This window comes from Chiloscyllium punctatum, chromosome 40, assembly GCF_047496795.1.
Source record: "Chiloscyllium punctatum isolate Juve2018m chromosome 40, sChiPun1.3, whole genome shotgun sequence".
In the NCBI taxonomy this organism is placed as follows: Eukaryota; Metazoa; Chordata; class Chondrichthyes; order Orectolobiformes; family Hemiscylliidae; genus Chiloscyllium; species Chiloscyllium punctatum.
In genome coordinates, this window is record NC_092778.1 from 11,703,977 (window position 1) to 11,723,830 (window position 19,854).

The following is a 19,854-nucleotide window of genomic DNA, read 5'->3' on the forward strand; positions in this document are numbered from 1 at the left end:
GCCAGGCAATAAGTGCTGGTCATCCAGTGAAACCCACTAAGCCTGCACCATGACAAATGGAGAAATTTGAATTTAATAAAATTTGGAACTAAAAACTAGCTTAATTGTGACCATTTAATTGCAGTTCATTGTCCGAAAAAAATCTGGTTCACTAATGCCCCTTAGGGAAAGAAAAACTGCCATTGTTACCTCCTGGCCTAACTGTAATTCCAAACCACAATAATGTGAATGACTCTTAACTGTCCTTTGAAACAGCCTAGCAAGACACACCATTGTATAAAACTGCTACAAAGTCTAAAGAAAGAAATGAAAATGATTTTGCACTTGACATCTTACATCAACCTTGGCCCCAAAATTGACAATGACAAACACATCCATGTCAACCCTACAACCTCTGGGACCTTGTGCCAAAATTGGAAGGGCTACCCCACAGGCTATGTAACAGCCTGACATTGTCATACTTATGGAATCATACCTTATAAAGGATGTCCACTGTCACTAGAGATGGCTACATGGTGGCATACCCTCTACAGACATTTATCTTTTACTCTGGCTCTATGCAATCTCATGGCATCAGGTCATGGGCAAGAAAACCTCTTGCTGACTACTACCCACTGACTCTCTTCACCCCACACCTCAGCTGATGAACCAGTACTTTGCTATGTTGAAAACCACTTGGAGAAAGCACCGAGTGTGACAAGGGCACAGAATGTACTCTGGGACGGGGACTTCAGTGCCCATCATCATAGCACCGCTACTAATAGAGCCAACTGAATCCAAAAGGACATAGCTTCATATCCGCGCCCATGGTAAGTGTTGTGGGAACCAACAAAAGAGAAGTTCTACTTGGATCTCATTGACCTACTTTTCACAAGTTCATCCTTCCTTAACAGTAATATTAGGAGTGGTCTCACGTTTTGAAGATAACTCCTTTTTTCACACTGAGGACATGTTCCATTGTCTTGTGTGGCACCAGCACCGTACTAAATGTGATAGACTTTGAACAGATCTAACAACTCAAAACCAGGCATCTATTGGTCAGTGTAGGCCATCAGCAACAGCTGAATTGTATTGAACCACAATCTGTAAGTTCATGGTTTGGTATACCCCTCACCTTATCATTATCACTTAGAGGTAAATCAACCCTGGTCCAATGAAAAGTGCAGGAGGGCTAGCCAGCAGAAGCACAAGGCATAACTAAAAATAAAGGGCCAACTTGGACAGCTACAACACGGGACTAATAACAGACCAAACAGCAGAAACAGCATGCAATAGACAGGCAAGGCTAAGTGATCCCATAATGAATCTGAGCTATGCTGTGCAGTCCTACCACTCTAGTGGTGAATGGTGGTGTACCATTAAACAGTTAACAGTAAGTGGACACTTTCCAAATATCCCCATCTGAAGTACTGGCATTAATTTTCAGAAATGCCGAGTGGATGGCCATCTGAATTTGTTTCAGAGATCCCCAGCATCATAGATGACAGTATTCAACAAATCTGATTCATTCCATGTGATATCAAGAAACTGCTGCAAAGACTAAGAGCACTGGCAACATTTCAGCAATAGTACTGAAGGCTTGTGTTTTCGAGCTCATTGTGATCCTAGCCAAGTTGTTTCAGTACAGCTTCAATGCGGCATCTACCTGACAATATGGAAAATTGTCCATGCATGTCCCTCTCACCGCTTACTCGATTGTTAGTAAAGTGATGGAAGCAGTCATTGACAGTACTAATAAGCAGCACTTGCAAAGGATTAACCTGTTTGCTGGTGCTCAATCTGGTCCCACCAGGGCCCCTCAGCTTCTGGCCTCATTACAATCTTGGTCCAAACATAATCAAAACGTCTGAATCCCAGAGGTGAGGTGAGAGTGTATGTCCTTGACATCAAGAATTAATTTGGCCGGGTATAACATCAAGTAGCCCAAGTAAAACAAACGTTAATATGAATCAGAGGGAAACCTCCTTGCTAGATGGAGTTGTACCTAGAATAAAGTAAGATGATTGCTGCTGTTGGAGGTCAATCATTCCAGCCTTAGGGAATCTCTGCAGGAGTTCCTCAGGGTAGTGTTCTCAACCAAACCACCTTCAGCTGTTGGTGGGCAAGCTGTTGGAGAGAATCCTGAGGATAGGCTGTACTTGTATTTGGAAAGACAAGGACTGATTCGGGATAGTCAACATGGCTTTGTGCATGGGAAATCATGTCTCACAAACTTGATTGAGTTTTTTGAAGAAGTAACAAAGAAGATTGATGAGGGCAGAGCAGTAGATGTGATCTATATGGACTTCAGAAAGGTGTTCGACAAGGTTTCCCATGGGAGACTGATTAGCAAGGTTAGATCTCATGGAATACAGGGTGAACTAGCCATTTGGATACAGAACTGGCTCAAAGGTAGAAGACAGAGGTTGGTGGTGGAGGCTTGTTTTTCAGACTGAAGGCCTGTGACCAGTGGAGTGCCACAAGGATCCGTGTGGGCCCTCTACTTTTTGTCATTTACATAAATGATTTGGATGTGAACATAAGAGGTACAGTTAGTAAGTTTGCAGATGACACCAAAATTGGAGGTGTAGTGGACAGCAAAGAGGGTTATCTCAGATTATAACAGGATCTGGACCAGTTGGGTCAATGGGCTGAGAAGTGGCAGATGGAGTTTAATTCAGATAAATGCGAAGTGCTGCATTTTGGGAAAGCAAATCTTAGCAGGACTTATACACTTAATGTTAAGGTCCTAGGGAGTGTTGCTGAACAAAGAGACCTTGGAGTGCAGGTTCATAGCTCCTTGAAAGTGGAGTCGCAGATAGATAGGATAGTGAAGAAGGCATTTGGTAAGCTTTACTTTCTTGGTCAGAGTATTGAGTCCAGGAGTTGGGAGGTCATGTTGCGTCTGTACAGGACATTGGTTAGGCCACTGTTGGAATATTGCATGCAATTCTGGTCTCCCTCCTATCGGAAAGATGTTGTTGAAACTTGAAAGAGTTCAGAAAAGATTTACAAGGATGTTGCCAGGGTTGGAGGATTTGAGCTACAGGGAGAGGCTGAACAGGCTGGGGCTGTTTTCCCTGGAGCGTTGGAGGCTGAGGGGTGACCTTATAGAGGTTTACAAAATTATGAGGGGCATGGATACGATAAATAGACAAAGTCTTTTTCCTGGGGTCGGGGAGTCCAGAAGTAGAGGGTGAGAGGAGAAAGATATAAAAGAGACCTAAGGGGCAACTTTTTCATGCAGAGGGTGGTATGTGTATGGAATGAGCTGCCAGAGGATGTGGTGGAGGCTGGTACAATTGCAACATTTAAAAGGCATTTGGATGGGTATATGAATAGGAAGGGTTTGGAGGAATATGGGCCGGGTGCTGGCAGGTGGGACTAGATTGGGTTGGGATATCTGGTCGGCATGGACGGGTTGGACCGTAGGGTCTGTTAGGTAAAAACCAGTTCCACCATAGAACACACCAGATGGCCTCCTTCTTTAGAGACCGCAATTTCCCTTCCCACGTGGTTAAAGATGCCCTCCAACGCATCTCGTCCACGTCCTGCACCTCTGCCCTCAGACCCCACCCCTCCAACCGTAACAAGGACAGAACGCCCCTGGTGCTCACCTTCCACCCTACAAACCTTCGCATAAACCAAAACATCCGCCAACATTTCCGCCACCTCCAAAAAGACCCCACCACCAGGGATATATTTCCCTCCCCACCCCTTTCCGCCTTCCGCAAAGACCGTTCCCTCTGTGACTACCTGGTCAGGTCCACGTCCCCCTACGACCCACCCTCCCATTCTGGCACTTTCCCCTGTCACTGCAGGAACTGTAAAACCTGTGCCCACACCTCCTCCCTCACCTCTATCCAAGGCCCTAAAGGAGCCTTCCACATCCATCAAAGTTTTACCTGCACATCCACTAATATCATTTATTGTATCCGTTGCTCCCGATGTGGTCTCCTCTACACTGGGGAGACTGGGCGCCTCCTAGCAGAGCGCTTTAGGGAACATCTCTGAGACACCCGCACCAATCAACCAAACCGCCCCGTGGCCCAACATTTCAACTCGCCCTCCCACTCTGCCGAGGACATGGAGGTCCTGGGCCTCCTTCACCGCCCCTCCCTCACCACCAGACGCCTGGAGGAAGAACGCCTCATCTTCCGCCTCGGAACACTTCAACCCCAGGGCATCAATGTGGACTTCAACAGCTTCCTCATTTCCCCTTCCCCCACCTCATCCTAGGTTCAAACTTCCAGCTCAGCACTGTCTCCTTGACTTGTCCGGACTTGTCCGACCTGCCTATCTCCTTTTCCACCTATCCACTCCACCCTCTCCTCCTTGACCTATCACCTTCATCTCCTCCCCCACTCACCCATTGTACTCTGTGCTACTCTCTCCCCACCCCCACCCTCCTCTAGTTTATCTCTCCACGCTTCAGGCTCACTGCCTTTATTCCTGATGAAGGGCTTTTGCCCGAAACGTCGATTTCACTGCTCGTTGGATGCTGCCTGAACTGCTGTGCTCTTCCAGCACCACTAATCCCGTAGGGTCTGTTTCCATGCTATATATCTCTATGACTCTATAAGATCAGAAATGGGAATATTCACAACTTCTCAAATACTGAAACAGTCCTTGTCCATATATGACAGGACATGGACAACATCCAGCCCTGGGCTGATAACTGACAATTAACCTTCATGCCATACAAGTTGCAGGCAATGGTTATCTCCAATAAGAAAACATCTAATCATCACCTCTTGATGTTCAATGGCGTTACTATTAAGAATTTCCTGCTGCCACAATCTGGCGGTTAGCATTGGCCAAGAACAGAACTGGGTCAACTACAGAAATTCTGTGGTGGCAAGAGCAGTTCAGAGGCTACAAATTCTGCAGCACGTAACTCATTTCCTTTCTCCCCCCATACCCTGCCACCAACTCTTATACAAAAAGTCATGAGCATGATGGAATATTGTCCACATATCTGAATGAGTTGAATCTGACAACATTCCAGAAGCTGGATACCATTCAGGAAAAAGCAGCCCATTTGATTACAACACAGTACATCACCACCAGCACACACATCCTTCATCATTGATGAAGAATGGCAGCAGTGTGTACAACTGCAAGATGCACTGCAGTGTCTCACCTAGCTGGTCTGAAAATACCTTCCAAATCCACTACCAATTCTGTGTAGAAGGATGAGCAACAGATGCATGGGAGCACCAGCCACCTACAAGTCAGCCTGTAATAATATGAAAAAATTCACCCTGCAGTTTGAGAGGCAGCCACTGGAATCAGGTGTATACAATCAGATATTACAATTGAGTAAAGATAACCACAAAGACGTGAAGGAGGAGCTGACCAGAATTGATTGGAATGGGAACCTAGCAAGGAAAGTGGTGGAACAGCAATGGCAAGAGTTTCTGGGGAATTATTCGGGAGGTATGGCAGAAATTCATCCCAAGGAAGAAGAAGCATACTAAGAAGGGGATGACACAACAGTGGGTGACGAGAAAAGTCAGGGACAGCATAAAAACAAAAGAAAACACAGACAGTATGGTGAAGATCAGTAGGAAGACAGAGGATTGGGAAGCCTTTAAAAACCATGATATCCCAAAGTTTATTGCAATCTGTCAGTTAGTATTAATATGAATTCTTTGTTGGTCATAGGCAAATGGGATAGCATAGCACAATCTGACAAACAGCAAAGAGTTAATAATCGGTTCATTTCTGTTTTTATATCCATATTATGTTTTTATTGTGGGATGATTTATGTTGGGCCAGATGCCTGGAGGATTCAGCTATTTTTTTTAAATAGTGGCATGTGATCTTTTATGTTGAATTGAACTGATGGATGGGATTTTAACATCTCATCTGAAAGAAGGTTGCTCAGACAATGCAGACGTCTTTAGTATTCCATACAACTGTCAGTATGGATTATTTTCTTAAGTTACTGAAGCAGTGTTTGAAACTCAACCTTTTGACTTGGAAGCAAGATTTCTGCCACTAAGCCAAACTGGTGCACATGACTGAAGTCAAACTGTACAATTTTCTTTTCAGCTTGAATCCCAGCAACTTATTGCGCTCTCATCCTGCTATCCCAGAAGTTTGTTTGAGATTTATTGCAAATCTGTGGTTCTCTGTATGAGAATTTTTGCCTCTAGGCAAAAGAAGCAGATTTTAATTTTGAATTGGAGGAAGCTCTGTCAATTATTCTCTTCGAGGTTAATTCCTAGTAGTCAGTACTACGCAGTTACCACTGTTAAACTTCAGTAGCCATTGATCAGCCCAGTTGTAAACCTGTTGAGCTATCTTGATAAGAACTTGACTGCTTAGCATAATTTTAAGTTTTGTTCTCCATCATTCTTGTGTCTTCCAGTGTAATATCATTAAGTATCCTATTATGTGAAAGGTTTTCGTGCAACAAGCTGTAAATTAATTTCATGCAGAGTACAAAAAATATCTCAAACATTTGAGCAGGATTAAAATGTAGACTTCACAAAAGAAGAAACTTTTCTTAAAAATTGTTTTATTTCAAGAATCCAGTAATTGAAGTGAAGTTGATTGTTTTTTTTAAAATTTACCTTTTCCTGTTAACATAGTCCCGTGTTAGAAATTAAATTTTTAATTTCAGAAAATGCGTGCATATTTTGTAATGTGACATTTCTTTCACTCAGTTAAAATGTGTGGAGTATTAAAAGTACACTTTCTCTGTTGTACATTAAACTGCCTATATCTACTGTTCCAGATCCTGTACCAAGAGAAAGATTCTGAATTAAGTATTTGCACTCATCTTGTGAAAGGAAATTTTACACAATCTGTTGTCCTAAATGATCTGAGGAAGTATAGTCCATATGAGATTCAAGTTTTGGCATTTACCAGAATTGGGGATGGAGTGACAAGTTCACCACCTGTAATAGAAAGAACAAAAGATGATGGTAAGTTCTGAAATGATATATTTAGTTAATCTAGTATATTTTATTATGGCTGCCATAGTCAGCTGAGAGAGAAACAGATATTCCTCTGTTTTTTTGACCTTTACCATCTTAACCAGAATATGTTCATTTGCTTCTTATTAACAAGTTATCTCACAGTTTGAAAGTTACTATTTAAGGCTTTCTGAATGGTTCAGGTACTTTATTTGATGAATACTGAATCCCTGTAGACCAAGGAAATGCAAATTGTTGGTCAGAAAGCTATACTTACACTCAATACCTTTTGGATTTGGAAGAGAAAATTGACCAAGATTCTTGTTTTTGATCACTGTTTGGGGATTATTACTGAAATTTCCATACCGGTGAAGGTTGGTTCGGGACAACTTTACACTTAGTTATAATATTCTTCTGGATGCTTCACTTTCCAGCACTTGCTCTGTATAGTTGCACTTTAAAAATAACTATGCAGTAAATAAGAAGGTGCTTAGCAGCCATGGCACTGGTCAACAGTTTTGGGAGAAGACAAGGGGAAGACAAGTCCTGCTAATCGGTATATATGATTTGATTTCAATAGCAAACACCATTCCTTAGTCTCAGATATGTGTCTCTGCATATAATTGCAGTAACCATAAGATATAGGAGCAGAATTAAGCCATTTGGCTTTGAATGTGCTCTAACATTAGATCATGGCTGATATGTTTCTAGACCTCATCTCCTGCCTTCTCCTATAAACCTTAATCCCTTATTAATCAAGAACCTATATATTTCTGTCTTAAATAACGCTCAATGACTTTTCCTCTACAGCCCTCTGTAGCAAAGAGTTCTACAGATTAACCTCCCTCTGACATGAACACATCAGTGACAAAGTTTCATTGTGAACTTCTGAAAATTGATCATCTTTGAAGAAGTGGTTTTATTGATATATTCATTTATGAAATATCTCTTGGTTGAAAAATGTTGATAGAGGAATGTTTTATGCTGGTGTAATCATTCTAACTTGCACGCATCTTCGAAGGTTTGTGTATATTGCCAGATGTACCCTGCTGATGGTATATTCTACTGTCAAGTTCTGTTAACAAAAAATAGTAAGCTCGTGTTTCAAGATATGAAGTTCTGGTACTTTGCATGGGTTATAAATTTAGGAACCTTCAAGCCTCTACATTTGTTGGTGTCTTGCTATTTTTATTAGTAGGAGGGAAAGTTTATTGTCAAGGATATTTCAAGAATGTTGCATTTGCAACCTTTGAATTGAGAGCCATCTTTGTTACATTTTAAAGTAAGAGTATCAATTTGCTTAAAAATTCTTATTTGGAGAACTGATCTTTTGCATGTAGCCACGAACTAGATTGTGGAGCTAACATCTTCATTTCTATTTTTTGCTAGATCCTAATTTTCCCTCCTTCCCTTCTTCTCTCTTGAAAACCTTACCTGCTAGTTAGAGTTTGGTTCAATAGGCATGGATCATCCTCTGGTTCCTCATTGATTGGGCTTCAACACTGACTGGCAAGCAAACCTTTGATAAGAAGGGTATTAAAAGCGATTCGTAATCCAATATGATCTGACAAACGGGATCATGGTTGACAATCAGAGGCAAGGTCTCTGGTCAATTTTAAACACTGCCACCCCACCAAAAACAAAGAAGAACTAAACTGAATAGTGATCTTTCAGAATGTAGAGACTCTGTTCCCTTCATTCTATTGCTATGATGTGTCAGAAGATGGTCCTTTCAATCTCAGTGTGACAAGGAGTAAGCTCATCTAGTCAGTTTTGAACTGCATTCAAATTTAGGGTGCAGAAGTGAAACAACAGTGCAGCACCACTGGACCATCTAATTTTCCTAAAAGCAACCTTTATTAGTTTTAATTAATTAACATTACAGAAATATAAAGAGCATAGATATATTAAAGACCAGAAACGATAGCATTTTCACTAATCATAGTGTCTAAGATGTATGATGACCTCTAATATTTGTCTATTTCTTGAACTTGCAGAAACCAATATCAACCTTACTGTTACACGTTCATTACTGTCAATGTTAAGTAGTAAAATCTAAATTGTCTTTTCCTACCTCCACTAAAACATTTAAATATACCTTCCTGTAGAATATAAAGCAACTAAATTTCTCCTTGTTATTTCAAGTGCTTGTGTTATTCCATCCTTTTTCATAAAGAATATCCAGAATTGTTCACAGCATCAACAGTAGCAACAATGTGTACTATGTACCAGATGCAGTGCAGAAATTCACCAAAATGACAGCATCATTTAAACCCATGCCACTTCCACCTAAAAGGACACGGGTAGCAAATACATGGGAACAGGAAACACCATCACCTCTCCAAGCCACTCATCATTCTGACTAAGAAATATACTGTCATTCCTTCACTGTTGCTGGGTCAAAATCCTGGAATTCCCTACCTAACCACATTGTGTGTCAATCTGCAGCACGTGGACTGGTAGCAAATCCCAAGTTAAGGAATTACTGCAATATCTGTTAGATTTTGTATGGAGCAGCATTGGTAGAGCCTAATAGGGAAAAGGAAGTGCAGGATTTGGTGGTGTGTAATGAGCCAGACTTGATTAGGGAGCTGAAGGTGAAATAACCATACTCGGAACAGTATCTGTAATATGATAGAATTCACCCTTCTGTTCGAAAGGCTGAGGTCGCAATCAGATTTAACGATATTTCAGTTGGGTAAAAGTAAATAAAAATAATGAGGGAGGAGTTGATTAGAAGGGGAGCCTAGCAGGGAAGATGGTGGAACAACAATGGCCGGAGTTTCTGGGATAATTTGGGAGGCACAGCAGAAATCCATCCCAACAGTGAAGAAATATACAAAGGCAGCCATGGCTGTAAAGGGAAGTCAGGGACAGCATAAAAGCAAAAGAAAACTCATAGAATGTGGTGAAGATCAGTGGGAGGCCAGAGGATTGGGAAACCTTTAAAAACCAGCAGAGAATAATTTTAAAAAGCAATAGTGGGGAGAAGGGTAAGCTAGCTAGTAACATAAAAATAATTTGCAAGAGATTTTTGTATCCATCAAGGGTAAATGTACAGTAATAGAGTAAGGGAATGGGTCTGGTGGGTTACTCTTTGGAGGCTCAGTGTGACCTTGTTGGGCCAAATGTTACCACACTGTAGGGAATCTATTCAATGATTCTATCTAAAAGGTAAGAGAAAGAAGAGTGGACATTGGATCACTGGAAAATGAGGCTGGAGAAGAAGGTAATTGGGAACAAAGAAATGACAGAGAAACTGAATAGGTCTTTGCATCAGCCCTCATGGTGTTAGACACCGGTACCAAATCAGAACTTAAAGAAAATCAGGGGCCAGAGGTGACTATAGTGGCCATTTTTAAGGAGAAGATGCTGGGGAAACTGAAGTGGTAGGAGGTGGATAATTCACCTGGACTGAATAGACTATGCCCCAGGTGTCTGAAGGTGATAGCTGAGGAGATTGTAGAGATATTGGTGGTGATCTTTCAGGAGTCCCTAGAGTAAGGAAGACTGAGAAGTCGATACTGTATCACCCCTGTTTAAGGCGTGGGGGGAGGGAGAAGCCAGGAAATTATAGGACAGTTAGCCTGACCTCAGTCATTGTTAAGATTTTAGAGTCCATTATTAGGGATGAGATTGTGAAGTGCTTAGAATCATAGAATTCCTACAATGTGGAAGCAGGCCATTTGGTCCATCAAGTCAGCACAGTGGCTCAGTGGTTAGCACTGCTGCCTCACAGCGCCAGGGACCCTGGTTCAATTCCTGCCTTGGGCAACTGCCTGTGTGGAGATTCCACATTCTCCCCGTGTCTGCGTGGGTTTCCACTGGGTGCTCCGGTTTCCTCCCACAGTCCAAAAGATGTGCAGGTTAGGTAAATTGGTCATGCTAAATTGCTCATAGTGTTAGATGTAAGGGAATGGTTCTGGGTGGGTTGCTCTTCGGAGGGTCGTTGTGGACTTGTTGGGCCGAAGGGCCTGTTTCCATACTGTAAGGCATTTAATCTAAAAAAAAGTCCACACCGACCCTCCGAAGAGCATTCCATTCAGACCCACTCCCCTACCCAATCTGTAACCCTGCATTTACCTTGGCTAGTCCACATAACCTACATATCCATGGACATTTTGAGCAACTTAGCATGGCAATCCACCGAACTTGCGCAAGTAGGAAGAAACACAGACACTGGGAGAATGTGCAAACTCCACACAGTTGCCCGAGGGTGAAATCGTACTCCGGCCCGTGGCCTTGTGAGGCAGCAGTACTAACCAAAGATCCACCATGCCACCTTGGAAGTGCATTGTAAAATAAGACTAAGTCAGCACAGTTTCATCAAGGGGAGATCATGTCTGACTGTTTGAATTCTTTGAGGAGATAACAACCATATTAGATTAGATTGCTTAGATTAGATTGCTTAGATTAGATTACTTACAGTGTGGAAACAGGCCCTTTGACCCAACAAGTCCATACCGACCCACCAAAGCGCAATCCACCCAGACACATTCCCTACATTTACCCCTTAACCTAACACTACGGGAAATTTATAATGGCCAATTCACCTCCCTTGCACATTTTTGGATTGTGGAAGGAAACCGGAGCACCCGGAGGAAACCCACACAGACACGGGGAGAATCTGCAATCTCCACACATTCCCCTACATTTATCCTTTCACCTAACACTACAGGCAATTTAGCATGGCCAATTCACCTAACCTGCACATATTAGACAAAGGAGAGCCAGTGAATGTGATCTATTTGGATTTTCAGAGGCTTTTGATAAGATGCTGCATTGAAGGCTGTTGAATAAGATAAGTCCATATTGTAGACACAAAGTACTGGCTTTGATAGAAGATTGTTGACTCGCAGGAGGCACAGAGTAGAAATAAAGCAGTTATTTTCAAGGATGGCACCCGGTGACTAGTGGAGCTCCATAGTGGTCAGTGTTGGGACCACAATTATTCATGTTATACATTAATGATTTGGATGAAGGACCTGAGGGCATTGTTACTAAGTTTGTAGATGACAGAAAGATAGGTGGAGGGACAGGTAGTCTTGAGACAAGGAGGCTGGAAAATGACAGGCTAGGAGAGTGGGCAGATAGAATGCAATGTGGGAAAGTGAGAAATTATGCCTTTTGGCAGGAAAAATAGAGGTGTGTAGACTATTTTCTAAATAGGGAATGCTTTGGAAATCTAAAGCACAAAGGGACTTAGGAGTCCTGTTTCAGGATTCCCTTAAGGATTAACACGCAGGTTCATTTGGCTATAAGGAAAGCAAATGCAACATTAGCATTCATTTTGAGAGGGCTAGAATTCTTCTTGTGTTGGCACAGCTAAGACCTTAATGTGGTCAATTGAAGGCCAGTTCAGGCTTTAAGTCGGCATCAGCCCCATTTCCTGTCATCCTGGCAGGTGAGAAAAATGCTTGACGACCTGCCTACCAGGTTTGGGGGGGGAGCTGCAAGGGATCTCCATTTGTTCCGAATGTATGTGGGGAGTTCCTGGACCAAGGGGGCCAAGATCATGTCAAGGTATGCAGAGATAAGTTCGGTGGGTCTGGAGCAGGCAGAGTTGTGAATATTTATCTCTTAGACCCCTCCCCCCACTCCACATTCTTGATGAAAGGCTTTTGCCCGAAACGTTGACTGTCCTGCTCCTTGGTTGCTGCCTGACTGCTGTTCTTTTCCAGTGCCACACTTTTCAACTCTGAATTCTGACACCAGTGTAAATAATTCCTGGACTATGCAATTACATTTCTTTTCATTTTAAACAACTTCTAAATTCTCAGCACTACAAACTACATTCACAAAACATTTGCAATTGAGTGTTTTAAGACCTGAAATCATACTGGTCAACCTGTGTTATAGCTCCATTCAAGGCCAATCAATCATTTCTAAGACCCAGTCACCACAGATGGAGTTTCACCAAGATTCTGTACAACTGAAGTGACACATCCTTGTTTTGTATTCCAGCCTCCTAAGGTAAAGACCAACATTTCATTATTCTTTATGATAAATTATTATAGCTGTCGACTAGTTTTAATGAGTTATGTAAATGGACATACAAATCCCTGTTCCTCCACAGCTATTCGTCTCTTACAGTTAGGAAAGTATTCTGATTTGTATTTCGCAGATCCTAAGAATAATACCATTTAATTTATACTATCACTATTTCCTAACCTCTTGAGTTTGCAATGATTCAAGAGAAATGGCAGCTGCTGGTCTTCAGTCAAAACATCTGCTCTGTAGAGGTCCTCCACATTTAGTGAGCCTTTCTTACTTATTTGCTGTCCCTCCCAGTTTGATAACATAAACAAACTTGTAGTTTATTTCTGGTCCAAAGACAATTTACTTAAATAACAATGGAATCCACAAGAATCCCTGTGTTCCATATGCAGTTTTAAAAACATGACATACATTGGTTACAATTACATTGTGTAATTGCTCCTTTAATAGGGTGGAAATTTATGTTGACATAACGTCATTCTTATTACACTTGACTTGGTAAGGAAATATTTATTGAAATTTGAGAATGGTGGTTGTTCTTGACTGCATGAATAACAGAGGCATCTTCGTGCTGAGATGCGAAGCTGGGAGACGATCCAAGATCTTGGTTGATTAAGATTGAGAATGAAAGTATTCTACCAATTTAAAATAATTTATTACAAATTAACACAAATAGACAGTGCATAAATATTAGTTTAACTTTTAACCCCTCTATAATTGTATATGATCATCTAATTGGAAGGGAATTATAAATATCCAATTCAGGTGTGGATCTGTACTGACTGTTGAATACCAGTAGACTTGAAACTAGTCTTCAGAACTTTAAAAGTCGGGATTAATTGAGAATTTGAGTATTGTTGAAAAAGAGAGATTTTGTTGAAGTCTTTCATCATGTACTCTTTCGGACAATTCATAAGAATACCAACTCGAGAAAAAACAAGCTTTTTACTGTTTCCATACTTTGGGGATTCTGAGGGGAGAGTTGTGATTGGTACAGGTACTGTCATGGAAATACACCAATTAATGATTTGGTAATTAACAGTTTATCTGCCTTTCAGAGTAGAGAAGTAGATGTTGATCAAGTGAAACACAAAGCTTCCTTTTAATCAGCCAAAGCCATTTAAATCACAGTAGAAAAGATAACAATGTGGTTCTTGATACGCTTTGGGCTCACCTTCTCAACCTCTCCCCTTATCTGAGGCTTGATGACCCTCAGGTTAAACCACCACCAGTCAACTCTCTAATGAGAAAACAGTCCCTATGGTCAGGTCAGCCAATGACAATTTTGTCTTATCTCATTGTGCTTTTTTCAGTGGAAAGCACTGTGATGCATGTTAACAAATACACAATAATCAATGTAAGAGCAGATCCTTATGATGAATTACTGCCCTTACAGAACAAATCTTTATGATGAAAAACATATAAACATTACAATAGAGCACCTAATACTGATATCTGAAGGTTGTGAAAATATTCAGAATATTCCAGACTCTTCAGCAGGATGTACCCACAGCTGACATCGGACTCACTAGTCTATAGTTCCCAGGCTTCTCCTTGCAGTCTTTCTGTAATAAAGACACAACATTAGCCACCCTCCAGTCTTCCATCTGTGGCTGTAAATGATACAAATATCTCCGCTAGCGACCCCATAATTTCTTCCCTAACTTCCAATAATTTGTTCTTGCACACCATTTTTCAGGGATGTTGCAAAGTTTTAGAGGCGGCACGGTGGCACAGTGGTTAGCACTGCTGCCTCACAGCGCCAGTTCAATTCCTGACTCAGGCGACTGACTGTGTGGAGTTTGCACATTCTCCCCGTGTCTGCATGGGTTTCCTCTGGGTGCTCCGGTTTCCTCCCACAGTTCAAAAATGTGCAGGTCAGGTGAATTGGCCATGCTAAATTGCCCGTAGTGTTAGGTAAAGGGGTAAATGTATGGGAATGGGTGGGTTACGCTTCGGCGGGTCGGTGTGGACTTGTTGGGCAGAAGGGCCTGTTTCCACACTAAGTAATCTAATCTAATCTAATCTAGGCCCATTAAAAGCAGGACTCCCAATTTCTTCCATTTGGAAGTTTTTGATTGGAACTATATAGATCAATGGATCTGATGTCAGTGGTAAGTAAGTTATTGGAGGGGATTCTAAGAGACAGGATTTGCATGCATTTGGAGAGGCAAGGACTGATTAGGAATTGTCAGTATGGCTTTGTGTGTAGGAAGTCATGTCTTGCAAACTTGATTTACGTTTTTGAGGATATAACCAAGAAGATTGAGGACAGAGCAGCTGATATTGTCTACAACCTTTGACAAGTTTCTGTATAGTAGACTGGTTAGTAAAGTTAAATCATATTGGATCCAGGGAGAGCTAGCCAATTGGATACAAAATTGGCTTCACAGTAAGAGACAGAATGTTGTGGAAGTGAATTGTTTTTCAGACTGGAGGTCAGTGACCAGTGGTGTTCTGCAAAAATCGCTACTGGGTCCACTGTTGTTTGCCATTTATATAAATGATTTGGATAAGAATATAGGAGACATGGTTAGTAAGTTTGCAGATGACACCAAAATTGATGGTGTACTGGATGGTGAGGAAGGTTATCGAAGAGTACAATGGGATCTTGATCACTTGGGCCACTGGAGTGGCAAATGTAGTTTAATTTAGATATATGCAAGATATTGCATCTTGGTAAGGCAAATCAGGGCAGGACTGATATATTAATGATAGGGACCTAGGGAGTATTATCGAACAGAGAGACATAGTTCCTTGAAATTGGCGTCACAGGTAAATGTAATGAAAAAGACAGCATTTGGCATGCTTGCCTTCATCGGTCAGAGCATTGAGTATAGAAGTGGAGACTTCGTGTTGTGGCTGTACAGGACATAGGTGAGGCCACTTTTGAAATACCGTGCATAGCTCTGATCATCCTGCTATAGGAAGGATAAAGAGATTTATAAAATCATAAGGGGCATATAAACAAGGTGAGTAGCAAAGGCCTTTTCCCTAGGGTGGGGATGTTCAAAACTACATGGTATGGTTTTAAGGTGAGAGGAAAAAGATTTAAAAGGGACCTGAGTGGCAGCTTTTTCGCACAGGGTGGTGCAAATATCGAATGAACTGTCGGAGGAAGTGGTAAGATGCCGGTACAGTTACAACATCTAAAAGACATTTGGCCAAATACATGAATAGGAAAGATTTAGAGGGATATGGGTCAAACAAAGGAAAATGGGACATTTTAGTTTGGGAAATCTGGTCGGCATGTTGGATTGAAGGGTTTGTTTCAATGCTGAATGACCCCATGACTCTCTGATTCGAAGTTTGATTTTCACCCCCGGTTAAAATGTAGAACCTTACCTCAAAGTGGCAGGTGTATTTTTTTGCACACTAGGCCCTCCCATTACACAAAAAAACTAGTAAAGGGGTAATTTCAATGAACATGTAATCCACAGAAGAATGCACTGGGGACTTTGATTCAAATGCCAAATAGCACTTGGGGAATTTCAATTCAAGAAATAAATTCGGAATACCATGTCTCCTATATTCTCATCCAAGTAGTCTCATGAAACTATTGTCACTACTCATGGGGGTTACATTCCGGAAATCAAGCCCTGCTATTACCAAAGTGATCAGAAAAGTTACATATTTTAAAATAAGTCTTCGAAAATCCCCAAATTATCGTCTTCTAGGTCCAGGTTAACGGAAAGCATAGACTAGGTTTCTGTGCTGTTAACAAGAACTACTGTTTACTACAAACATTGAATCCGACTACAGGTAAACAGTTACAAACTGTTGGCATACAACACTGCAAATTAAAGCCCTAATCCCCTTGTAAACTCTTTCCATCAGCACACAGACAGACAGGAAAACAAACACATGGACGGGGGAAAACTGGGAAAGCAGTTCAGTTGATCTGTTGAGTTTCTCTTTGCTGATCAGAACATTTCTTCTCCGCCTTCCATTTCTCAATACTTCCATTGGTTTGCAAGAGGTACAGCATGTCTGGTTCACTTATAAAAGAGTTCTCAATTAAAAGTCACAGGAAAGATAAACTGGTTTTCTTCAGGTTTAAAGTGGATTTTACTGGAGAACAGAGATAGCTCTTGAGCTGGTGGAGATCTGACAACTTCTCTATATTTTGTTCCCACCCTAAGCTGCTCAGTTACCTGAGAACCAGTCACATGCTTGTTGATAGGCAAAGGTCTGTGTCATCAATAACTGGTCAATTTTCCATAAACTAATAAACTTCTTGTTGTCAATCAAAGCTACATCTGAATACAGCCCCTTGACTCCAGTTCATTTGCAGCCTATAATTAGATTACTGCCTGTTTGAGCAGCTGTTTAAATTATGTTTGCCATTTGCCTTGTTTTTCAAAGCATGCAGCAATTCTTGGCTTTTTAAACAGTCTTCTAATTTCAGTCTATAATGTTAACTGTACAAAAAATAAAAGGTACTATGATGAGTTGTTGTAAAAACCCACAGAAAATCCGCCATCCTTACCTGGTCTGCATGTGATTCCAGACGGACAGCAATGTGAATGACTCTTTACTACCCTCTGAAATGGCCTTAGCAAGCCACTCAATTCAAGGACAATTAGAGATGGAGAACAAATGCTGGTGCTACTGGTGACACCCACATCCCATGAAAAAAATATTTAAAATGTTCTGCAGTTGAGAATTCAGACAAACCAGATTTCCTCCAAAAAAAATTAAGTGCTGCCATACGTACACTGAAACAGCACCTCTGACAAGAATTCTGCTCAAAGTGTTTGATTTTCTAAATAAATCAGTGACATCATAAAATTCAGATAATTTGAAACTGGTGTTTTCAAAGTATATTTGTCACTTAAAAAGTCCACCGAACATCTTAAATTCTAAATCCACCTAGGAGTGCCACTGTCTGGTGTTGGTGGTAGTCATGTTTTTGTCAGGCAAGGCTTCCTTCATGGCTTGTTTTAATCTCAATTGATGTATTCTTCAAAGGTTTAAGAAGTATCATGATTACCTTTTCCAGATAATTACAGCTTTGGTCTGCTTAGGGCATAGTCAACTGTGTATTGCAGTTGATTGTGTCTGAACTTGCATTGGAGAAGAGAGTAATTGAGATAAAACTATACAACAAGAGTTAAAATGTAAAACGTTGTACCAAAATGTACACCTGCCAAGCTCATGTAACAAGTAACATACCAAATATTGCCTCACCAAAAATAAAACAATGTTTGAAGACAAAGTACTTGGATCAAAGCATTTTTTTTATTAGTCCACTAGTTTTACAATCATGGCAAAAGTTGAACTGTTAATATCACGCTTTTTCAGGAATATGGCTAAGGTTGAAATGGATCCTTGGCAAAAAGATGTATTCAGAAAGCCACACTGCCATTTTTTTTCTTTGATTGCCTTTCTACAAATCTGCCAGATTCTAAAAACTGAAAAAGGAAGATTTACTTGATGATCTCTGAAAGCTGCAGATGAGTTCAAACCAATCCATTGGACTACAGCTGAATTGAATGCTACCTTGTTGCTATTGACAACACTGCTGATAACCCCTGGCTGTATTTTCGTTGCTGCCACTTATCAGTTGAAAGATCCTGTTTTGCAGTCAAATCTATCTTTATAGCTGTCAAGAATAGTCACAGTTACATTCCTGAAATCAGTCTTGGATGAGAGACCATGTTAGCAGTCGTGCAACAAACCAAATTTAGATCATTCACTGAACTATAAAAGTCTGCTTATAACATTATGACTGGCCAAGTTCCTCCTATTCGTATCAAAGATTTATTTGACAATGGTAAGGGTTATGATCATAAATAGATCTTGTGATGAAATAAGATATTTGCCAGAAGACTTAGGCACATGGAATGAAATTTAATGCCTTCTTACCTGTGACAAGTTTAGCTACAGGACTGGAGGATGCCCCATGAGAACTCCTACATCCTCCTGCCTTTGCCTTGACTGTCTCTGGGGCAGTAAGTCTCATGGACTCTTGTGCTGCCCCAGGGCCAGTTGATACCTGGGAGCTCACAATACTGGATGCCCAAAAAAACAAACCAGTCAGTGTCTGATCAAGAGATTCAGGATTAGGAAGTGAGAATCTGTTGTAAGCTATCGCATTGCCTTGCTGTCTGCACCCCAAATCCATCCAATTTCTTGACCTCCCCCTCCCACCAGTGGCCTGGATCCCTTCTTGAGCTGTTGGATGGTGTGAGGGGTGCAGGGTCAGGGGTTCCACCCAGAGATCCTAAATCCTGTGGAAGGGTCAACACTGCACAGATTGAGCCTTCCCAAAAGCATTCTCTCCCACGAAGCACCCCCTTCCCTCCAACCTCCAACCCCCCCCACATTTCCTACTTTAAATTTCTCTCTTGGATTCAACATGGCCATTGTTTGTGAATGGACAATCTTTAAGTTGTGGGTTATTTTATTAGCAACATATTGCAAAGTATATGTAAATAAATACTAAAAGGCAAAACAGACACTAATTTCAAAGCTTCACTAATGGCAATGAAAGTCTAAAGTTATTGTAGTAAAAGTACTGAACAATCCAAACAGAAAATATGAAAGAAGAGATAAAATAGAACTACCTCAATTCTCCTACAATTCGCCACACTTAACTCACTATGTTTTATTTTCTGTTTTGCTGCTACCAAAATTATAGCAATCTATCTGAAAATTCTAAGGAATCTCTGTTGGGAGTCAGGAAGCAATTCATGTTCAGTGCTAAAATTTCAATCCTCTTGAATCATCTGGTGCTGACAAGTTGGTCAGTCATGAAATAGTTCTGACAGGGATAGAAGAGGCTGCTGGGAAGCTTCTTTGTGTTGTCATCATAAGCTAGCTTGCATGTTACATTGCTGCTTCATTTTTCGGAAATTGTACCTTGAATTGGGCTTTAGACCGGAAATGTAAATCCATTTTAAGTGTGGCTGGTTTGATCAGTGATCAGTTGTGATATGCAAATGTATAA

At 41.1% G+C, this 19,854-nt stretch overlaps 1 protein-coding gene across 3 annotated transcripts in view; it reads left to right on the forward strand.

Annotated features, from left to right (window-relative positions):
* The window catches only part of sdk1a (sidekick cell adhesion molecule 1a), a 903,166-nt gene that overhangs the window by 758,422 nt on the left and 124,890 nt on the right, over nt 1-19,854 (forward strand). For all 3 annotated transcript variants that reach the window (XM_072559294.1, XM_072559292.1, XM_072559293.1), the window contains one exon: nt 6,725-6,914. In XM_072559294.1, the coding sequence (XP_072415395.1) occupies nt 6,725-6,914 (190 nt within the window). The remainder of the gene's footprint in view (nt 1-6,724; nt 6,915-19,854) is intronic.